This window comes from Chaetomium strumarium, assembly GCF_033439665.1.
Source record: "Chaetomium strumarium strain CBS 333.67 chromosome Unknown B0T15scaffold_3, whole genome shotgun sequence".
NCBI classification, from domain to species: Eukaryota; Fungi; Ascomycota; class Sordariomycetes; order Sordariales; family Chaetomiaceae; genus Chaetomium; species Chaetomium strumarium.
In genome coordinates, this window is record NW_026944431.1 from 2,881,549 (window position 1) to 2,900,788 (window position 19,240).

General features: G+C 52.6%; 4 protein-coding genes and 1 non-coding gene across 5 annotated transcripts; 2 read left to right on the top strand and 3 right to left on the bottom strand.

Annotated features, from left to right (window-relative positions):
• Positions 1-1,574: 1,574 nt before the first annotated feature.
• On the top strand, positions 1,575-2,946 carry B0T15DRAFT_432532 (uncharacterized protein; the record flags this gene model as incomplete). The annotated part of the gene is made up of 4 exons (XM_062865757.1): positions 1,575-2,187; positions 2,303-2,328; positions 2,403-2,510; positions 2,593-2,946. The coding sequence occupies exons 1-4, from the start codon at positions 1,848-1,850 to the stop codon at positions 2,944-2,946; spliced, it is 828 nt and encodes a 275-aa protein (XP_062722958.1). The 5' UTR covers positions 1,575-1,847.
• Positions 2,947-3,230: 284 nt separating this feature from the next.
• On the bottom strand, positions 3,231-5,027 carry B0T15DRAFT_393643 (amino acid permease/ SLC12A domain-containing protein; the record flags this gene model as incomplete). The annotated part of the gene is made up of 3 exons (XM_062864696.1): positions 3,231-4,242; positions 4,307-4,419; positions 4,491-5,027. The coding sequence occupies 3 exons, from the start codon at positions 5,025-5,027 to the stop codon at positions 3,231-3,233; spliced, it is 1,662 nt and encodes a 553-aa protein (XP_062722959.1).
• A 5,677-nt stretch (positions 5,028-10,704) lies between these two features.
• Positions 10,705-11,948, bottom strand: B0T15DRAFT_529530 (Alpha/Beta hydrolase protein). Its single transcript, XM_062869111.1, has one exon. The coding sequence runs from the start codon at positions 11,787-11,789 to the stop codon at positions 10,830-10,832; it is 960 nt and encodes a 319-aa protein (XP_062722960.1). The 5' UTR covers positions 11,790-11,948; the 3' UTR covers positions 10,705-10,829.
• Positions 11,949-12,567: 619 nt separating this feature from the next.
• On the bottom strand, positions 12,568-13,779 carry B0T15DRAFT_166696 (carbohydrate esterase family 8 protein). Its single transcript, XM_062862171.1, has one exon. The coding sequence runs from the start codon at positions 13,652-13,654 to the stop codon at positions 12,650-12,652; it is 1,005 nt and encodes a 334-aa protein (XP_062722961.1). The 5' UTR covers positions 13,655-13,779; the 3' UTR covers positions 12,568-12,649.
• Positions 13,780-14,232: 453 nt separating this feature from the next.
• Positions 14,233-14,303, top strand: B0T15DRAFT_t87. Its single transcript has one exon. It is a non-coding gene; the product is annotated as a tRNA-Gly (tRNA).
• Positions 14,304-19,240: the final 4,937 nt, after the last annotated feature.

Below are 19,240 nucleotides of genomic sequence, written 5' to 3' on the forward strand. Positions count from 1 at the left end.
GCACGTATAGGTTAGAAGACGGTACTGCTATAGCTACGATTATGGGATATATAGGGATTGGCAATTACAAACAGCTGCTAAGACGTGTGGAAGACGCTGGAGGTATCTCCTGAAGTAGGTCGAGAGCTTTGAGATCTCGAAGAGGGGCCAATGGCGGATTTGGAGAAAGCCTCCTTGCCGTCCTAGACAAAACCGCCGGCGGCTATGGAGAGCTGCAGGCGGACGATCAATGTCGTGCAAACTATGGGGCTTGATTGTTGTATGGAAGCTCAAAGGTAGTTGATGCCGTCTTTGGCAACCTTTGGGCTCGGTCTTCTCGTTTGGATCAGCAACCCCGCATGTTGGGTTGTTCTGAGTTTGGCGCGCGAGCCTGGCTACACGAACTCGGCTCTGCGAAGCCGGCAAGCTTCTCATTGGTGGCGTTTGCCGTAACTTTGCAGCAGTGATATTGCAGCTATGCATTTTCCAGCTGGAGGCATGGAATAGATTTGATATGAGCGCGACGTAGTGGGTAATCGAAATGACGCCCTGTGATGATTAAGGAAATTATACCTTCACTAGTTAAATAGACAGTGGAAGGAGGAATTGCCAGGTTAGCACTGGATAGCTGCGTACTGTAGGCGGGATCAAATGTTAGCGGATGAAATGTGGGTGAAGCTGCAGCAGTTACGCGGATGTTACCTTGTGCTTCTGAATTTCTCCAAGGTAGTCCCGGTTTGTGCTTGGAAATCTTTCAGATTCTAAGGAAGTCATAATTCCAGTAAATGCTAGATAGAAGAATGTATGAATTTAAACAGATGATCAAGACCGACCTGACTATATGACAAGTACCGCGTCAGCAAGGTACAAGAGAGTTTCCATGGCGATAACCCGCAACGCTAAAAATGGGTTATGGACCGTTGCGCTGAGAATTCAGCAAGATGTTTGGAGCGGAAGGCGATTTCGCTAGAGACTGTAACTAACCTACACAGTAACCATGCATGATGCGGCACAGCGACCTTCGGAAATAACGGCATGTTTCTTACCACAGATCATCATTCCCGTGTTGACTCCAGCGACCTACTGTACATAAACTCGAGTTCAGGGAATCTGATCTGCAACCATTTGCTTCAGAGATCGCCCCTGAAACAAGCGGAGCCCGCTTCTCGCCCTCGGCATCCGAGTTTCCCAACCCGCCCCCCGGTCCGGTTTAGTGGTTTTGGGTTTGTTGGAACTTGTTGGGGGGCTCAGACTTTGGGATAAGGTTGTATTGCCAAGACCGCTCAAGGTTTCGACGATCAAGCGCCCGTACCTATGCAGAAGCTTGTCAGGTACCATCTGTCGTAACCAAAATCTGCCGGATGGTACGGGGCCATCGCTGGATCGACGATAAGATGCGATTCGACTCCTGTTTCGAGTCTTGGCGGGCTTAAGCTGTTTCGTTTTGTTCTGCTCTGCGACTTGTGTCATGATGCGCTGCTGCTGCTGCTGCTGCTGCTGCTGCTGCTGCGCCTCGTTTTGTTTTTGTTTTCTCGGGTTCTCATTGAGGGAGTACACTAGGGATGCCAAGTTTGGGTTGAGCTTGCGAGTTAGGATGTTCACTGGGGATGGGGAGGGAGGGAGAGGGAGGATTATAAACTATAAAGAGGGTGACGGGCGTTCTGTTGGTTGTTGGGTCGTGGGCTTCATGCAGCGGGCTTCAGCGTCTTCACCCTTCACAGCAGCTTTCACTTCCTTCTCGCTTCCTTTATTACGCTTCATTCTCAGCCCTGGAGGCAAATAATCTGATATACTTGTTAAATCCCTGTTGTTGAATAATTCTGCAGTCCCTCCCCAGAGAACCCACCAAAAACACAACCTTCATCACAATGTATACCTCCGACCTCCTCGTCCTCGCCCTCCTCACCACCTCCACATCGGCCCATGGCGTGGTCACCATGATCAAGGGCGCCAACGGCGTGATGATGCCGGGGCTGTCCATCGCCGACGGCACGCCGCGGGACTGTTCGACCAACCGGTGCGGCTCGCAGGCCGACACGGCCATCATCCGCGACCGCGAGATCAGCAGCGGCCAGGTCGGCCCGCTGGGGCGCACCCAGGGCAACGGCCCCATCGACCCGGCCACCATGATCGCCGCCTTCATGGGCGCCGGCACCGCGCCCAGCGTCAACGCCACCAACGCGTCCGTGGGCGTCGAGGACGACCTGAGTGCCCTGCGCGGCGGCAGCAACAGGAACAACAACAACAACAACAACAACAACAACAACAACAACAACAACAACAACAACAACAACAACAACAACAACAACAACAACAACAACAGGCGGGAGGAAGAAGAAGGAGGAGGCAGTGGCATGAGGAAGGTTGCGCGGCAGTTCCTCAAGAACCTGCTCGGTGGGCTCGGTGGCGGCGGTGGCACCAAGACCACCGTGGCCAAGGAGACCATGGTGGCCCAAACCGCGGGCACGGGGGCCACCGAGGGCTTGCCGACGTGTGCCGATGACGGGACTATTGAGATGGTGTTCCACCAGGTGAGCTACACTGATTGTGATGCGATACGTAGGTATCGTACTTGGGACTGGCATGACGCTGATGAGCGGAAACAAAAATCAGATCAACCAAGACGGGGCCGGTCCCATGGAGGCGGCCGTCGACGGCACGTCGGGCGGCAAGGACCCGAACGCGTTCCAGCGGGCCAAGGTGACGCAGGACGTGCCCGGCATCGGGTTCCAGGGCCTCAGCCTGGCGACCAGCACCGACTTCCCGCTGAAGGTGCAGATGCCGGCCGGCATGACCTGCGACGCCACCGTCGCCGGCGTCAACAACGTGTGCATTGTGCGCGTCCGCAACGGTGCCGCCGCCGGCCCCTTCGGCGGCAGTGCGGCGTTCACCCAGAGCGCGACCGCCCGGAAGCGCGCCGTCGAGTACCGCCTCAAGAAGCGGGCTGCCAAGGTGTTCGTTGCTTAATGCGAGCGGCAAGGGGTACGAGTGCTGTCAAGATGAGGTAGCGCAGGTTTGCGCGGATTGAAGAGTCGGGACGGAAAGCTGGCCTACTGATGTTGTACATGTATAAATGGTTATGTGAGATATACTGGACGGATCATGGATTAGACACGCTTTGGTTTGGAAAGAGAATATGAATGTATGACCGCTTACACGTTTGACGCTTTTGCTTTTTATTCCGCGAGGGTATCTTGAGTCAACCGGCAACTTGAAGGGTATCATGAACTCAATGATTGCCCTCCAGTGTGTCATACGCTCTTGCATATCCTTCTCCACCATGGCTGCGCCCCGCTGCTCTGTCCGTAGTCCAGGTGTTTCCCCTCGTCCAAATCCCTCCGCCTCCCAGACTGCAGATCCATCTCATGGGACCTCCACAGCTTGGTCTTAAAGATGAGCTTGTACACCACATAGATGACGCCAAACAGCGGCAGCAGGATGTATGCGTCGACAAACAAGCCCGCGTCAAACGGGGCGAACGTCGACCAGCCCTGAATCAGGGCCAAGAAGACGTTGGCAAACAGTCCAAAATACGCGTTCCAGGGATACCAGAGCGACACAAACGGCAGCTCACTCTCGCTGTGGCCCTGGGCCTTCCACCCGGCACGGAAGCGGATATGTGTCAAGCTAATGGCGCCCCAGACGAGGAAGGTCGACACGCCGCTGAGGTTGACGATGTACGTGTACGCCTTGCTCGCGCCGGTACTGACGTTCATCATGCTGAGGGCGCCGCAGAGGTTGGTAAGCACGATGGCCGGGATCGGCACTCCGCGCTTGTCGGTCCAGCCCAGGAAGCGAGGCGCCTTGCCGTCCTGCGCCATGAACAGGAGGGTGCGACTGCCGATGTAGATGGAGCTGTTGACCGCGCTGAGACAGGTGACGAAGATGAAGGCGTTGATGAGGTGAACGCCGGCGTCCCAGCCCGCGTTCTGAATGGCGATCGTCATCGGGCTCCGGAGTGCCCGGCTCGACCCGCCAACAAGGCCCGGGGAATTAGCAGGGCACGTCAGGCCGAAGAAGAAGGCGCTGCCCATGTACACGACGACGATGCGAATGAAGACCTGGCGGATGGCTAAGGGCACAGCATGGCGTGGGTTCTTGGTCTCGGTGGCGGCAACGGCGACGGACTCGACCCCGGCGTAGAAGGTACTGCAAAAGACAAAAACGGACGCTACGCCCCTGAAGCCGTCGGTGAAAGCCCCTGGATCGCGCCAGTACCGGAAGCCAATGGCATCGGCCCCTTTCACGCCCCCCGAGGCGTAACTTTCCGTCCCCCATGTTAGTAGACGGACAAGACGGTAGGGATTTCTCTCAAGCGCAAACCCACACGATGCTAAAGAGGAAGTAGGCGATGAGTCCAATGATCTTGATGAGCGCCAGCCAAAACTCAGCCTCTCCAAACGTCTCGACGCCCAGCAACTGAAACCCCAGGAACGCAAACTACCCGTCCCCATTAGCATCACAAAGCTCAACTGAAAATCAAAAAGACAACAGTCCCCGAGTGAACTCACCCAAAATATGAGAAAATACCCCCAAATGGGCACCTTATCACTCCAAAACACCATGATGCTCGAAATGACATTATACTCATTCGCCAGCACGCAGAACCACACCACGAAGTAATTCCACCCGAGCGCCACCCCGAACGCCTTGTCGACAAACCGGTCGCTCAGCGCCGTGAACGCCCCGCCCGTCGGGTACAGCGTCGTCAGCTCGCCCAGGCTCTGCATGATGGAAAAGGCCACGATGCCGATCACGCCGAAGCCGATCAGCAGCGACGCCGGCCCCCCCGCGCTGAGCGCGCCGCCCGACCCGATCAGCAAGCCCGGGCCGATGATCCCCGCCAGCGCCATCATGGACAGGTGGCGCGTCTTGAGCCCGCGCTTGACCCCGCTGTGCGGGTCGATGGCGCGGAAGTCGTCCGTGTCGGACCCCGTTGTTGTCGCTGCTGCTTCGGTTGCGCCATTGTTGTGGAACGAGTAGTCGTCGTCAACGGCGGCGGCGGCGGCGAGTTTGGGCTCAGTGGGGTCCGGTTTAAGGAAGAGCATGGCTGGATGTTGTGGGAAGTGGTGACGGGATGGGTGAGGGTATACTAGTATATAGGTGGCATAGGGATTATCAGAGATAACCTCAGGGCGATAGATTAGGCTGAGTATCGGAAAGTAAACAAATGCCGATCAGGGACGGGTGAAGAAGTGAGAAGTGGGAGGCGGGAGGGAGATGAGATGGAGGGTCAGCCTGCAGCATCATTCCAGGTTCCGGGACCAGCAGATGTTTAAGCTTGTTTGCAGAACTTGGCACAGCTGGGATGGGTCTCCGGACATAAATTCACGGCTGCCAATGTTTCTGCTGCCGAGCCGTTAGCCTGGAATCTGGATACAGCTCCATCCATTTGAACCGCATGTCCGGGAACGGATTCGGATAAGTATCATTGCAGTTTTGTGGCTGTCACGGTATGGGGTCGCGAGGTCGACACTTCCCTTGAGTGGCTTGAGTTTTGCGTTCTAACAGTTATGCGGGGAAGCAACTGCCAAGAACTGTTAGCAATGGGCTGCCTCGTGGCATCAAACGCGCCACGGATCGCGCAATCGCAAGCGCAACTAAGCCTCACTGCAAGGGCGAAAACCTGACGACGGCGTGTTGTGTGATTGGCTCGCCTGGCAGCATCCCACCCACATCCCGCACAACGTGCACCTCGGGGCATTTGACATCATCGGTTTCGCTAGGGTGGACGCACAGGGACCATCTACCCGCAACTCGGATCTCCGATTCACCGCCTACACCATTGAAACAGGGACAACTGCCGCTGCAAACTCTTCCTCAGCAATTGCGTCTGTTTTCGATCTGATTTTCCAGGAAGGGCTGTGGTTACCTGTACTCATGCTCTCGAGGCGGCGCTAGAAGGCCGTTCTGCCGAGGCCGCGCTCCCCTCACCGATGAACCTTGCTACCTAGCTCAGGCCCTCTCTAGTGGCCCACCGTGCCGGCAATACGGCAACAGTCCGGTTAACGCCGAACGCAAAGCCCGACGACGAGACCAAAGTTCGTATAACTATTTCGACTTTTTGGACCCTACGACTTCAGCTGATAGAGCCTTACCGTGCCCTGTAACTGTTCGCTGGAGAATGTATTATCGGTACCAGAGTACGGATAGCTGAAGACCGACTTATGAAATCAGCGCTACTTTTTCCTCAATATATTCGCCGAAGAACTACCTCATTACCCTCCGCCTTCCTTTGCTAGCTCTGATGTTGTCTATCAATAGTGGGCTCACTACTCGGGGACGGTGTCTTTGCCTCCGATGGTTCCAACTTAACCATTGTATATAGATCGAACGCTGTGCTGCTACTTCGACGCCAGAGTCCGTGACGGCGTGTGTGCAGCTGAGGGGATGCTGGAGAGTCCATTGATTGATTACTATAACGTATCTTATAAACGAGCCGGCCACTTTACCCGCGACGCGTCACTTCCGCGCTTAAAACCAGATTTTCTTTACAACCTAACATGTCTTCTTCGTACGAGGCTAGGATAAACCTAGCCCTCGAAGCGATACAAAAAGACCAAAAACTAAGCATAAAGGCTGCAGCGAAGTACTACGACGTTCGACGAACAACCTTGCAAGACCGACTAGCGGGCCGGCCTACACGACGCGACACTACGCCTAACTCGCGCCGGCTCACCGATTGCGAAGAGAAGTCTCTTGTTCAGTATATAATTGAGCTATCTAAGCGAGCTTTTCCGCCGAGACTACGTGGTGTGGAAGATATAGCTAACCAACTGCTATACGTACGCGATGCGCCCCCTATCGGCAAGCTCTGGGCGTATAACTTTGTCAAACGCTAGCTAGAGCTCTAGATGTATTATACGCGTAGATACGACTACTAGAGGGCTAAATGCGAAGATCTAAGGGTTATTGCCGAATGGTTTGGCCTTATACGGAACATCAAGGCCAAGTACAGCATTGTAGATGACAATATCTATAACTTCGATAAGACTAAGTTTATAATAGGTATTATCTTCCTGGATATAGTGGTCATAACCTCGGATGGCTATAGCAAGGCAAAGCTGGCCTAGCCTAGCAACCGCGAAAAGACGATAGTAATCTAAGGTATTAATACCCTTGGCTAGGCTATCCCTCTATTCATTATCTTAGCCGCGCAATACTACCTCGCCAACTAGTATACTGTCACGAATTAAGCTAACAGGACAGCTACAGGTGGGACAATCCGACGGGTGGCGTAGGACGCACCCGAACCAATCATTTAGGACCAATGAGAAGGAGCTCTAGGGAGCTCTAGAGAGCAGACGAGAGCTTAAGGAACTAAGCCAATCAGCATGAAGAGATGAAAGCTCTCGATGGAGCCAACAGAGCATCAAGCTCTAAAGAGCTCTATAGAGCGCATAAGAGCACCCAAGAATAGATAGTATATAGCCACTCGTTCTGGAGGAGTCTAGGAGTCCTCCAGTGAGCAATTCAAGCAGTAGCCTTTATCTACTATACAGACATTGCAAATCGCATTGTTGTGAACCTTTTAGCTTCACCGAGACCTATAGTCCGACCAGCAGTACCTTCGACCGGCGAACCCTGTGACGGTGCAATGCACCGACCATGATGATGATATCATTTGTATGTATAATGATTCATCATACCAAGTGATGATTCATTATGCATGTTCCATTACATCATGCATGCAAGCTCAGACCTACTCGCATCCTGTATTTAAAGCCTACCTTGCAGTCTCGAGGATTTCTTTCCTCCTGCAAGTTCAATATTCTTGCAATGCAGTCAGTTTACCACCAGAGGCTTGACCCTGGCCTTGAACGACGGCCCTCGTGACAATATTGAACTTCCTTTGGATTGCGTACCTAGCCAGGCAATTCATCGTAACGGCTACGACCTTCCGAACCGACCCGTGCCTAGTCGACCGAGCACGTAGTACATCGTCTTAGCGGAGGCCTGACCACGTATTCGAACAACTACGGAGCCTGCACCTAGAGCCCCCCGTCGGCACCCGGAATTTTTTCACCTTATTTATTATTTCGGGCCTTCCTTCCCTGGCACTAAAGGGTTACGGTGGTAATTGGAAGTGCCATTTCCTCAAGGGTCTTCGGTATTCATTGCAAGCGCGGCAGTTTCCGACCTTCTTCCCTTGTATATGGGTTGTGTGGTAATTAGAAGTGTGTGGACCGACCGGCTGGATCCCGAATTGCAAGAGCCCTCCTTTTTCTCGCATCTGTATTTAATAACGAACACGAACGACAACCGACCTGTAAGATGGACCCTATTCAGCACATGCAGTAGGTCATTCAGAACCACGAAGCCCAGATTCAAGCCTTATTAAAGGAGCTTACCGACTTGAGGACCAAGCCGGCCCGCAAGCCCAAGCCGAGTCTCCCCGATCCTGACAAGTTCTTCGGTACCTACTATTGGGATACCTGGTTTCCGGCCATTCAAGCCAAGCTCCGCATCGATAGTCAAGCCATTGGAGCTCCGGAAGCCCAGTTTTTCTATGTATATGGTCGTCTCGACAGCAAGGTTCAGGCACTCGTTATACCATAGTTAGCCGTTGCCGAAGACACAAAGCAGTACGACCCCTAGAACCTGCTTAATCAACTAGCCCGTTTGTTCGACGACCCTAACAAAGTGCGCGATGCCGAAGATAAACTACAAGCCTTGAAACAAGCCGACGACGACCCGCTCCCGGTCTTCCTAGCCTGGTTCGAACGGCTGCTTTACGCGGCTAAGGCGAACACATGGCCTGACAACACCAAGATCGCTATGCTTCGTCGTGGCTTGAACAAATCAGCCTGCTCCCGGCTCGATGCCCAGGTCATCGTACCCGACGATTATAACGGCTTTGTCGCAATGCTCCAGAAGCTCAATATACGTTACCACGGTTCCGGTAACCCCAAGCCCTTCAACGCCAATCACAACAAGGGCGAACCGATGGATTTGAACACGGTGGACATTGCAGCTATGGATATGCCGAAGTATAATATGGTCCCTGAGCTCCGGTCGATGAAGAAGGCTCTAGAGGAGGACTCTGGTGATGACGACGGCGACCTGTACGATTGATTGGGTGTGGTTTTGGTGGATTTTTTTCGAGCTGTATTGGAAGCCTCGAGGACGAGCCTTCTTTGGAGGGGGGGGTTGTGACGGTGCAATGCACCGACCATGATGATGATATCATTTGTATGTATAATGATTCATCATACCAAGTGATGATTCATTATGCATGTTCCATTACATCATGCATGCAAGCTCAGACCTACTCGCATCCTGTATTTAAAGCCTACCTTGCAGTCTCGAGGATTTCTTTCCTCCTGCAAGTTCAATATTCTTGCAATGCAGTCAGTTTACCACCAGAGGCTTGACCCTGGCCTTGAACGACGGCCCTCGTGACAAACCCTTTCAGAGATAGGACTGCCTATGGTTTCGTCACATATACTGAGTGCAACCTCCTAGCTGACTGGCGTATCGCAACTACCGAGAATAGCTGGACTACTAATGTAGTTGGCCTTAATTCGATCAAATACTTCGACTACTATATAGCGCCTCGGATAAAGGGCAAATACTGGTTATTAATCCTCGACAGCTATAAAAGCTACTATTCGACCGAGTTCGAGCTCTACTGCTAGCAGAATAATATTATTATACTCTATATACCTCTATATTCCTCTTATCTCCTCCAGCCACTTAATATTGGCTGCTTTGGGCTGTTGAAGCAGGCGTACGGTCGCTAGATCGAGGACTTAATACGCGCGTATATTAACTACGTCAGCAAGCTCGAGTTTCTATACCTTTCGCATAGCCTTCTTTGCCTCTATTACTAAGAGGAATATCTAGGGCGGTTTTATAGAGGCTGGCCCTATACCATACGATCTAGAGAGGATGATTTCAAAGCTAGATATCAAGCTTTATATACCAATACCCCTAACCTTACAGCCAGGCAATGTATAATCTTGGGTCTTCTAGACATTATATAACTCTCGAGAAGCCGAGTCACAGTCAATGCTTATCAAGAGTCGCATTGCTAACTATTAAAATAGTTCCCCGACTTCAATGTTAGCTGCTATAGACCAGCTTACCAAGGGTACGATAGCTATAATGCACTAGGTAGCCCTCTTTCAGGCAGAGGTATCTTCGCTCCGCAAGGCCAATGAGGCGCTAAGCAAGCGCCGGACAGCCAAAAAAACACGTGTGCGGCTTGGAGGATCACTTACTGTATAGGAGGCATAGGAGGTGATAGGCTAGGGGGCTGTAGGCGGGGAGGAAATGCAAGAAATATAGCTGGATGGTAGTGGTGCTAGGGGGGGTCGTACGAAGGTTCAGTGCTGTGGTGTGTGCGGCAAGCCTGGCCATAATGCCTGCACTTGCTAAGAGGGTGCAGAAGGGTCTGATTCATCTGTTTCTGATGTAAGTATTGTTAGTTCCTAGTGTTGTTGTTTTGTGATTGAGGATATTGTTGGTAGTATAGTGGAGAGTGGCCGGCTCGCTTATATGGCCGGCTCGCTTATAAGATACGTTATAGGTACCTTACAAGTAGGTGTTCAATCTTCAACAGCGCCTGGTTTGAAAAGCCACGGCAGCTGACCTTGCCTTCTATTAAGTATTCAGTCTTTGCTGCCCTGAAGCCAGGCCACTTTAGACAAAGCATCCTTCAAGAAGCTAGACGTACTTAATCTGTCTTGCATCTTGTCTAGATCGGCCCTTGTCTGGTAGTCTCGCAAGTTCTGTTCCCTGTCGACCAGACTCTGCTTCCACGTACGGCCCTTTGAAGGGTCGGATGCTACAGAGAAGCCTTGATCTCACTTAATTCGTACATACTAGTACCTCATTCTCCACAGCCACTAAGAAGATACTGACAAATTATCTACTACCCACCTCACTCCATCTACAACAAGCTCCGGCTCGGTCAGCTGGACAAAGTGCCCACTCCGGCTAGCAAAGACAAGTTCGCTCTTCGTGGAGAGTTTCAAGAACTCCCGCATCAGACCCTCGGTCTTCACATCGACCCTCTCGATCAACCCTCTCACATACCGCCTCTGCTCCTCGGTGCCATTCCCTCTGGCCACCCCGGCCTTGTACAAGCCACTCCAATCCCTGCTCCGTTTTCCAGCAATCACATACACCGGCCTGTCTCCAAGCAGCGGCTGCCTCTTCCTCAGCTCCTTCCTCCGCAGCGCCTCAAAGCTAGGCAGGTAGTGCTCCTCCTCCTGGCTTGCAACCACGCGGTACTTCTCGGTCGCTTCGGCCGCCTTAAACGCATCCCACTCCTCCCGCGTCAGTTTATGCTCCGCCTCCACGCCCCAGGCAGCGTATGGCTCGACCCCGGAGGCCATGACGCCCCAGAGGACCGGGTCGTTGACGTCCAGCACCAGCGGCGCCGTCTCGTGGTTGGCGTCGACGAGCACCACGCCGGCGATCTGCTTGGTCCCCTTCCTCAGCGCCATGTACTCGTGGATTAGCACGCCGGCCCAGGAGTGGCCCACGAGGATCAAGGGGTTGGCGATGGGCGCGTGGGAGATGAGGAGGGAAAGCTCCAGAGCGATGGTCTCGGCCGACGGCGGGAGCGGGGAGCACTCCGAGTTGCGATAGCCGGACCGGTCGTAGGTGTAGCTCCGCAGCTGGGTAGGACCTAGTAATCGCACCACGGCTTGCCAGTTGAGGGCGTCGCTTGCTATGCCTGAGATGAAGAGCACAACGGGATCTGTGGGGCTTGTGGGCTCTGGGCCGTGAGTGTAGAGGGCCAAGGAGTGGGTGCCGATGTTGACGAGGCGGCAGTTCGAGGGGAGGGTTGACGAGGCCATTGCGGAGGGATGGCTATAATATGAGTTCTTCAGTCAGTAGTGTGACAATGGTCGAGCGGGTTGCTATATCTATAAGTAACTGTATGCAGGATCTGAATATCGGAGCCATGTTGGAGGCGTAAGCTGACTGAGGGGCAAGGTGTCCCTGAGAAAGAGGAGCCAAAACAAGGGTTTGTCAGCAGACGCTATATATCTCCTAAAACGGCATATCTAGCCCTCGCCCTTTCGAGTACATGTCTTATTTGTGTACAATACACCACCCTAGCATAACCGGCCGGCAGGATCTCCATCGTCTAAGTTGTCAACGTGCGACGATGTTACAGCCGAGTAACCCCAAACGCAGAGTCCTAACCCGGGCTTTCCAACATCGCGAAAGGTTTTTGTTAGCTCAACTGTTTCAAGCCGGCAATACGACATGCTCGGATATAAACACATTATTGCGAACCAAATTACCGCTGAGCCGGAGTTCGATGCAGCAGTCCAGCTTGCGGCCCCGTTCATGCTCGATCGTGCAGACCCCTTCCACAACTCACGTTTATCGCGGGTTATACAAGGCTCGGTATTACTCCAGGGGCTATGGCAGCTGTAGGGTCCTTCACTCGGGACATGAAGCACACACAGGTGTTGTCCTCGCCCTAGCTCTTGAGCGTTGGCGGTGTGGGATAGCATGGTCCGAGGTTGCGTCTTACATTCCATCTGAGGGAGAAAGATTCAGAAACCGAGTACCTACTCAGTACTAATAATACTATGTAGACATTCCTTCCAGCATACTCACTGCCAAAGATAATGTATATACATGAAAATGAAGCCCGAACCATCACCTTCCCGTAGCGCGGCCCGGCGCGGCGGCGGCGGCGGACCTACGACAAGTACGCCGTGTCGACCCAGGTCTTGTAGTCGCTGCCGAGCACGGTCGAGATGGTCACCGCAGCAGACAGCTTCTTGGCGAAGCCGGCGCGCGCGCCCTGGGCGCCCTCCCCGGCGTTGGCGTACTCGGCAAACTCGACATGGTCGGTCCGCTCGTCGCCCGAGTTCCAGATGCGCCACCCGGCCGCGTTGACCACCCTGGACAGGCTGGTGTTCTGGAACACGACGCGCGCGTAGTTCCGCCAGGGCCGGCCGAGGTAGTAGGCGCCGGTGCCGACGGAGGCGCCCGACTTGGCCGACACGGTCGAGCGGTTGATGACGTAGTAGGACGGGTTGGAGGCCGAGTCGCGACCGTTGGCGGTGATGTAGCCGACCGACGCGGCCAGCACGCGGATGTCGACGGCGTCGAACCAGGCCTTGGCCCTCTGCCCGAAGATGAAGTCGGTCGCGCCCTCGATGTAGCTCCTGGCGTACACGTGCGCGCCGTCCTGGGCGAGCACGGTGTCCTGGTAGCCCCGGAACTGGCAGCCGTAGTAGCCCTGCCGGTCCTTCTGCGCGCTGAGGGCGACGGCCTGGGAGCCCTTCCCGCGCGTGTTGACCAGGTTGATGTTGTACACCTTCAGGTTCGGCGTGTGCGCCCGGAGCGTGGCCGTCTCGTCATTGCTGATGCCGTCGTCCTGGCTCTTGCCCTGCTGGATGGTGACGGTGTTGGCCGAGAAGCTGCTGGTGTCGGCCGTCTCGCCGTAGATGGCCAGCGCCGACTTGAGCGCCGGGATGTAGACCTGCTCGTTGTAGGTGCCCTTGTAGATGAAGATGCACTGTGCCGTGCTGCTGGATTGGCTGAGCGCGTTGACGGCAGACTGCACCGTCTTGTACGTTGCCGAGCTGCCGACGGCCAGGCACCCCGCCGGCGGATTGGTTCGTGCGGCACGCGCCTCGAGAGGTGCGCCAGCCACGGACGCGGCGAGCGAGAGAAGAAGAGCCAGGGAGGAAACCATGGTGATTTATTCAGAGACGTCTGGACCCCTAATAAGTGACCCGGAGGGAGGGACCACATCCTGACCATATAGTCTAGGCCCCGGGATGCTGGTATATATACGTCCCCTCTCTCGGGTTCCATTCCCGAGTCGCCCTATAGAGTGGATGCTACGGTACAGTCGTCTGCATGCAAGACATAGCCGTGGTAAATTATCCGGGAAGTATGACGGGGTAAACTGATGATTGCACCAACTGTCGCGGGACAATGGCATGGATGCGGTACCGGGTAGACGCCACCCCTTTTCTCTCTCGGAGCTCGAATGTTTCCCCATGTTCCAGCATTTGGTGAGGCAAAGCGAACGCCGTGAGGATGTTTCAACTCGCCGGCGCCATCGTTGGTTGGTGGAATTTATCGTTCGTTTGGCGCCAAGCGTCGCATCGCGGGAAATGTTTGTCCTGTTCATTTTTGGGGACACGGAAATCTCCATTCGAATTTTCGAAGATTGATCGGGTTTGGGGGATTCGCAGGGAGAATTAGCCCCTGAGCGGAGCACCCAAGCGTTGATAGGGTCAATTGAGGAACATATACTTCATCGCAGCGTCAGTGGTTTAGTGGTAAAATCCATCGTTGCCATCGATGGGCCCCGCGTTCGATTCGCGGCTGACGCAGTGCATTCACTTTTGTTCCCTCCTTCCATTGTGCCTGCCTGGCTTGTTTTTTGTGTCGTTTGCCTCTGTGGTGCAGGCCACCTGCCCAGATTTGAAACCCGTAAATAAAAAGAGCGCTGCCGGCGCAATTCGCGACCTGACCTACCTCAGTAACGCGCGCAGTTGGCGACACTCGAGTCTGGACCGGTCGATAGTAGTAGGCTGATCTGTCCCTTCTAACCGATACCTACTCGAAGCCGTTACGGATCCTGGCTACGTCGAGGCAAAATGCTTTCGAGTCGAGGTAGCAATGGACCGGCAACTGACTGCCGTCGTCCTTCTCTGTGGGAGGGAGGACGTGGAGTCATCCGTCTTGCATTTAGTTCAAAAGGAAGCTTATTGTCAAAGTTGTCATGTCGTTGCAGCTCTGAGCAAAATCGTGAGTGCGCCACACGAGATCTGGAGAATGAATGGCCTGCTGATCCGACATAGCGCGGAAGCAAATCCTGCCTTTAAACAGCTGTACTGCACCCTTGGTCGGGAGTTGATTTGCAGTCTAACATTACCAATGAAGTTGATGTCAAAAGAGCATCGTGTGACTCTGCATGGCTGCTCTTACCTTCAAAGTTTACTTCCTAGAGACTGCAACTGTGGCTCGTCAGCCAGATAGCCGTCTTCAACCCAAGATACGTAAGACCTTTCAGCATCTGTTGCTGTGCAAGATCCGGTATTGTTGCACCAAAATACAGTGTTTACCCCGCTCACCACCTGACTTGCGCACCGTCAGCTGCGACGACAAAATTGGAAGCTTTCAAGGTCTTCCAGATTCCTGGAAAAGCTGCCTGGGCTACTTGGACTGCCATCTGGCAATTGATAGTCTGGCGGGTTGCAATTGCTGCTGCGAGGGATGCCATCTCAGCGGCAACGGCTGATGTCCCCCGGGAGCATTCTGCTGAACTGGTTAGGTTAGCTTGAAGGGAAGAGATAGTTATTCTTCAATAACTAGGCAGGCATATCAGCTATGACGATCTGCCCGGCATACCTACAGTACTTCCATAGCAACTACTCGCTTACCGGAGATTAATTAGTTAAGTCGACCACCCCTTATTCCGCCCACCCCCCATTCCGCCCACTTTGTAAGTCCACACCGCTTTTTCAACCCAACCACTTCAACTTACCATAACTCACTCAATCTCTGGCCAAACGGCCTTTTTTTGTATCAAACTGATTGCCAGTTCAAGATGGCTTACTCGGAGCAAGATATACAAGATGCAGTTGAGCAATACCGTCTTGGGCGCCAGTCATTGCGAAGCATCTGTAGTGAGTTCGGCATCCCACGCTCTACTATTCGCGACCGCCTTCGTGGTACTCAGACCCATTCAACTGCGGCCGAACCGCAACAGACACTTAGCCGAGTACAAGAAGATCATCTTACGCGATGGGTCTTAGCCCAGGTCGCTCTAGGTGTCCCACCAACCCATGCGCAGATCCGGGAGTTCGCCAGCCGGGTTCTACAGGCCCAAGGAGCACCCGAAAAGACTATCGGGAAGAGCTGGATCAACCGGTTTATCCGAAGGAACCCGGTCCTCCGTACCCAGCGAGGCCGTAAGATCGACTCAGCCCGTATCAATGGCGCTACTGACTCGGTTATCCGCAGCTGGTTCCCACTCCTGAAAATCCCAGCCATCAAGGACATCTTACCGGCTAACCGCTGGAACTTTGATGAATTCGGCCTTATGGAAGGTCAGGGTATCAACGGCTTGGTAGTTGGAAGTGCCCATACACGCGCAGTGCAACGGAAAGTCCCTGGTTCGCGTGCGTGGACCTCCTTCTTAGAGTGCGTCTCTGCAACAGGGGTATCACTCCCACCAGCTGTTATTTTCAAGGGCAAGAGTGTTCAACAGCAGTGGTTTCCTATCGCCAAGGACGAACTAAAGGACTGGCTATTCACTGCAACTGAAAAAGGCTGGGTAAATAGGGTGGTTGCGTTGGAATGGCTGCAACGGGTCTTCATCCCCCGGACCCAGCCGCAAGATCCTACCCAGAAGCGTCTGTTGATACTGGACGGCCACGATAGCTATACAAGCACTGAGTTTATGTGGGAGTGCTTCAGCAACAATATCCAACTACTCTTTTTACCAGCCTACACCTCCCACGTCCTCCAGCCGTTGGATTTATCAGTGTTCTCCCCCCTGAAGCACACCTACCGCAAGCTCCTCAACCAGTTAACCAGCTGGTCAGAAACTATGGCATTAGGCAAGCAGTTGATGTTGCGGTGCCTCGTCAAGGCTCGCAGGGAGGCAATTACAGCTCATAATATCAAAGCTGGGTGGAAGGCATCCGGGTTGTGGCCTCTTAGTATGGCGAAACCACTAATAAGCCCTCTTTTGTTAGAAAATTCGAACCAGGCGCTTGGCGAAGATGATCCGCTACTACTACCATAGACTCCGGCATCTAAGCTAGCTAGCCAGACTATAACTATGGCTTAGGAGGTCGAATTCCAGACACCATGCAAGAAAGTAGACCTTTGCGTTCACCTAAGTAATCTAGCTATCCGGCGGCAAGATCTTTCTATACAACGGCTTTTATTCAGGAAGGTTGAGAAGGCATTTGACGAGAAGGACTTCCAATTGGCTCAATTGGAACAGGAAAACGAGGCTCTGAAGGTTCAGTTAGAGGCAGCCCGGCCGTCGAGAAGAAAGAGGGTGGTCCCGGATCCGAACAAGCAGTTCGCTTCCATTGAATAGGTCCACCGGGCTCAAATTGAGGCTGGCCGTATTGAAGAGTCTGGCATTGAAGAGAGCAGTTCAGAAAGCCCCAAATCAGATGCTTCCTATATTGTGGTGGGTTGAACAGACTGTAATAGATGGTGTTGAAGAAGATGGGTAGTTTAGACGCCAAGACTTACAAAGTGGGCGGAATGGGATGTGGGCGGAATGGGGGGTGGTCGACTTATGTCATGAACGAACCCTTCGAGGGTCTACGAACGACACTCAGGAAGCCTTCAAGGTTCATTTCGGGAAGTGTCTCGAGGTGAGAAAGGTAAGCAATTTGCCTGATACAAGTGTGGGGAGATGCACAATTTATGGGTAACGTACATGATAAGCGAGCGACGCAGATAAGCGAGCGACGCACTTTCAGTACGACGCGCCTCCTCTAAACCTTTCCACTAAATACCACCGCAACAAGCCATGCGTAGCCCCTCGAAAGAAGCTAGGCTTCTTTTAGCCCTCGAAGCTATCAAACAGAGCGAGAATCTCAGTATCCGGGCGGTAGCCAAGCTATACAACGTTCCAGAAGCAACGATTCGCCACTGGCGCAAGGGACATGCTGCAAGACGCGATGTTCTAGCCAACTCGCGTAAGCTCACGGATCTAGAAGAGAAGTCAATAGTTCAGTATATAACTGAGCTATCTATACGTATATTCCTACCTAGATTAAGTAGTATAGAAGATATAGCCAACCACCTACTATGCGAATATAACGCGCCCCCTGTCGGCAAATGCTAGGCTTATAACTTTGTCAAATGCTAGCCAGAGCTCTGTATATGGTATATATGCAATTAAAACTACCAGAGGGCTAAATACAAGGATCTATAGGTTATTAGCAAGTAGTTTGCACTTGTATAGAATACTAGGGCTAAATATGGGATTGTTAATAATAATATCTATACCTTTGATAAGATTAGGTTTATAATAGGTGTTATCTTTGCGGGTATAGTGGTTATAACCTCGGATGGGCGTGGCAAGGCAAAACTAGCTTAGCCTAGTAATTAGGAGTAGGCGACTATAATCCAGGGAGTCAACGCCCTTAGCTAGGTTATCTCTCTATTCATCATCCTAGCCGTATAGTACCACTAGAGTAACTAGTACCGGGAGTATTACCTACCACTTACCTAGCATATTGCAACCACCGATAATAGCTGGACTACTAATATAGTAGGTCTGGATTAGATCAAGCACTTTAATTACTATATGGCACCTTGAATAAAGGACATATACCGGTTATTAATCCTCGACGGCTATAAGAGCCACTACTCGACCGAATTCGAGCTCTATTGCAAGGAGAATAACATCGTCATACTCTATATACCTCTATACTCTTCCTATAGGCTCCAGCCTCTCAATGTTAGCTGCTTTAGGCCACTTAAGCAGGTATAGTCGCCAGATCGAGGGCTTAATGCATATATATATTAACCACATTAGCAAGCTTAAGTTCCTCTATGCCTTCCGAGAAGCCTTCTTTGCTTCTATAACAGAGAAAAACATATAGGGTAGCTTTATAGAGACTGGCCTTATACTATATAACCTAGAGCAGATGCTTTCTAAGCTAGATATAAAGCTTCATATACTAACACCCCTAACCTTACGGCCTAGCACTGCGTAACCCTAGGTCTTCCAGATACTATATAACCTATAAGAAACTGACGTATAGTCAATGCTTATCAAGACTTGTATTACGAACTATGAAAATAGCTCGCCAACTTCAATGTTGGATGCTATAGACTAGCTTACCAAGGGTACGATGGCTATAATACACCAGGTGGCCCTCCTTTGGTCAGAGGTCTCTTCGCTTCGCAAGGCCAATGAGGCACTAAGCAAGCGCCGGCGTACCAAGAAAATACGTATATAGCTTGGAGGCTTACTTACTATACAAGATGCAAAGGATCTACTAGATCAGAACGCCGTAGGTGGGGAGGCAGTGCAGGAAACGCAGCCGGACAGTAGCGGTTCAGAGGGGGCTCGTATGAAGGTTCGATGCTGTGGGGTATACGGCAGGCCTGGCCATAATGCTCGCACTTGCCAGGAGGCTGTAGAATCATCTGATTCATCTATTTCTGATGTAATTGTAGTTGGTTGCTAGCGTTGTTATATTATAACTGAGGATAGTTGCTATAGGGTGGTAGAAAGTGCGTCGCTCGCTTATCTGCGTCGCTCGCTTATCTGCGTCGCTCGCTT

Excerpts from the sequence above, each read along its gene's own strand:
- B0T15DRAFT_529530 (XM_062869111.1), bottom strand. The coding sequence starts at position 11,789 with ATGGCCTCGTCAACCCTCCCCTCGAACTGCCGCCTCGTCAACATCGGC.
- B0T15DRAFT_166696 (XM_062862171.1), bottom strand. The coding sequence starts at position 13,654 with ATGGTTTCCTCCCTGGCTCTTCTTCTCTCGCTCGCCGCGTCCGTGGCT.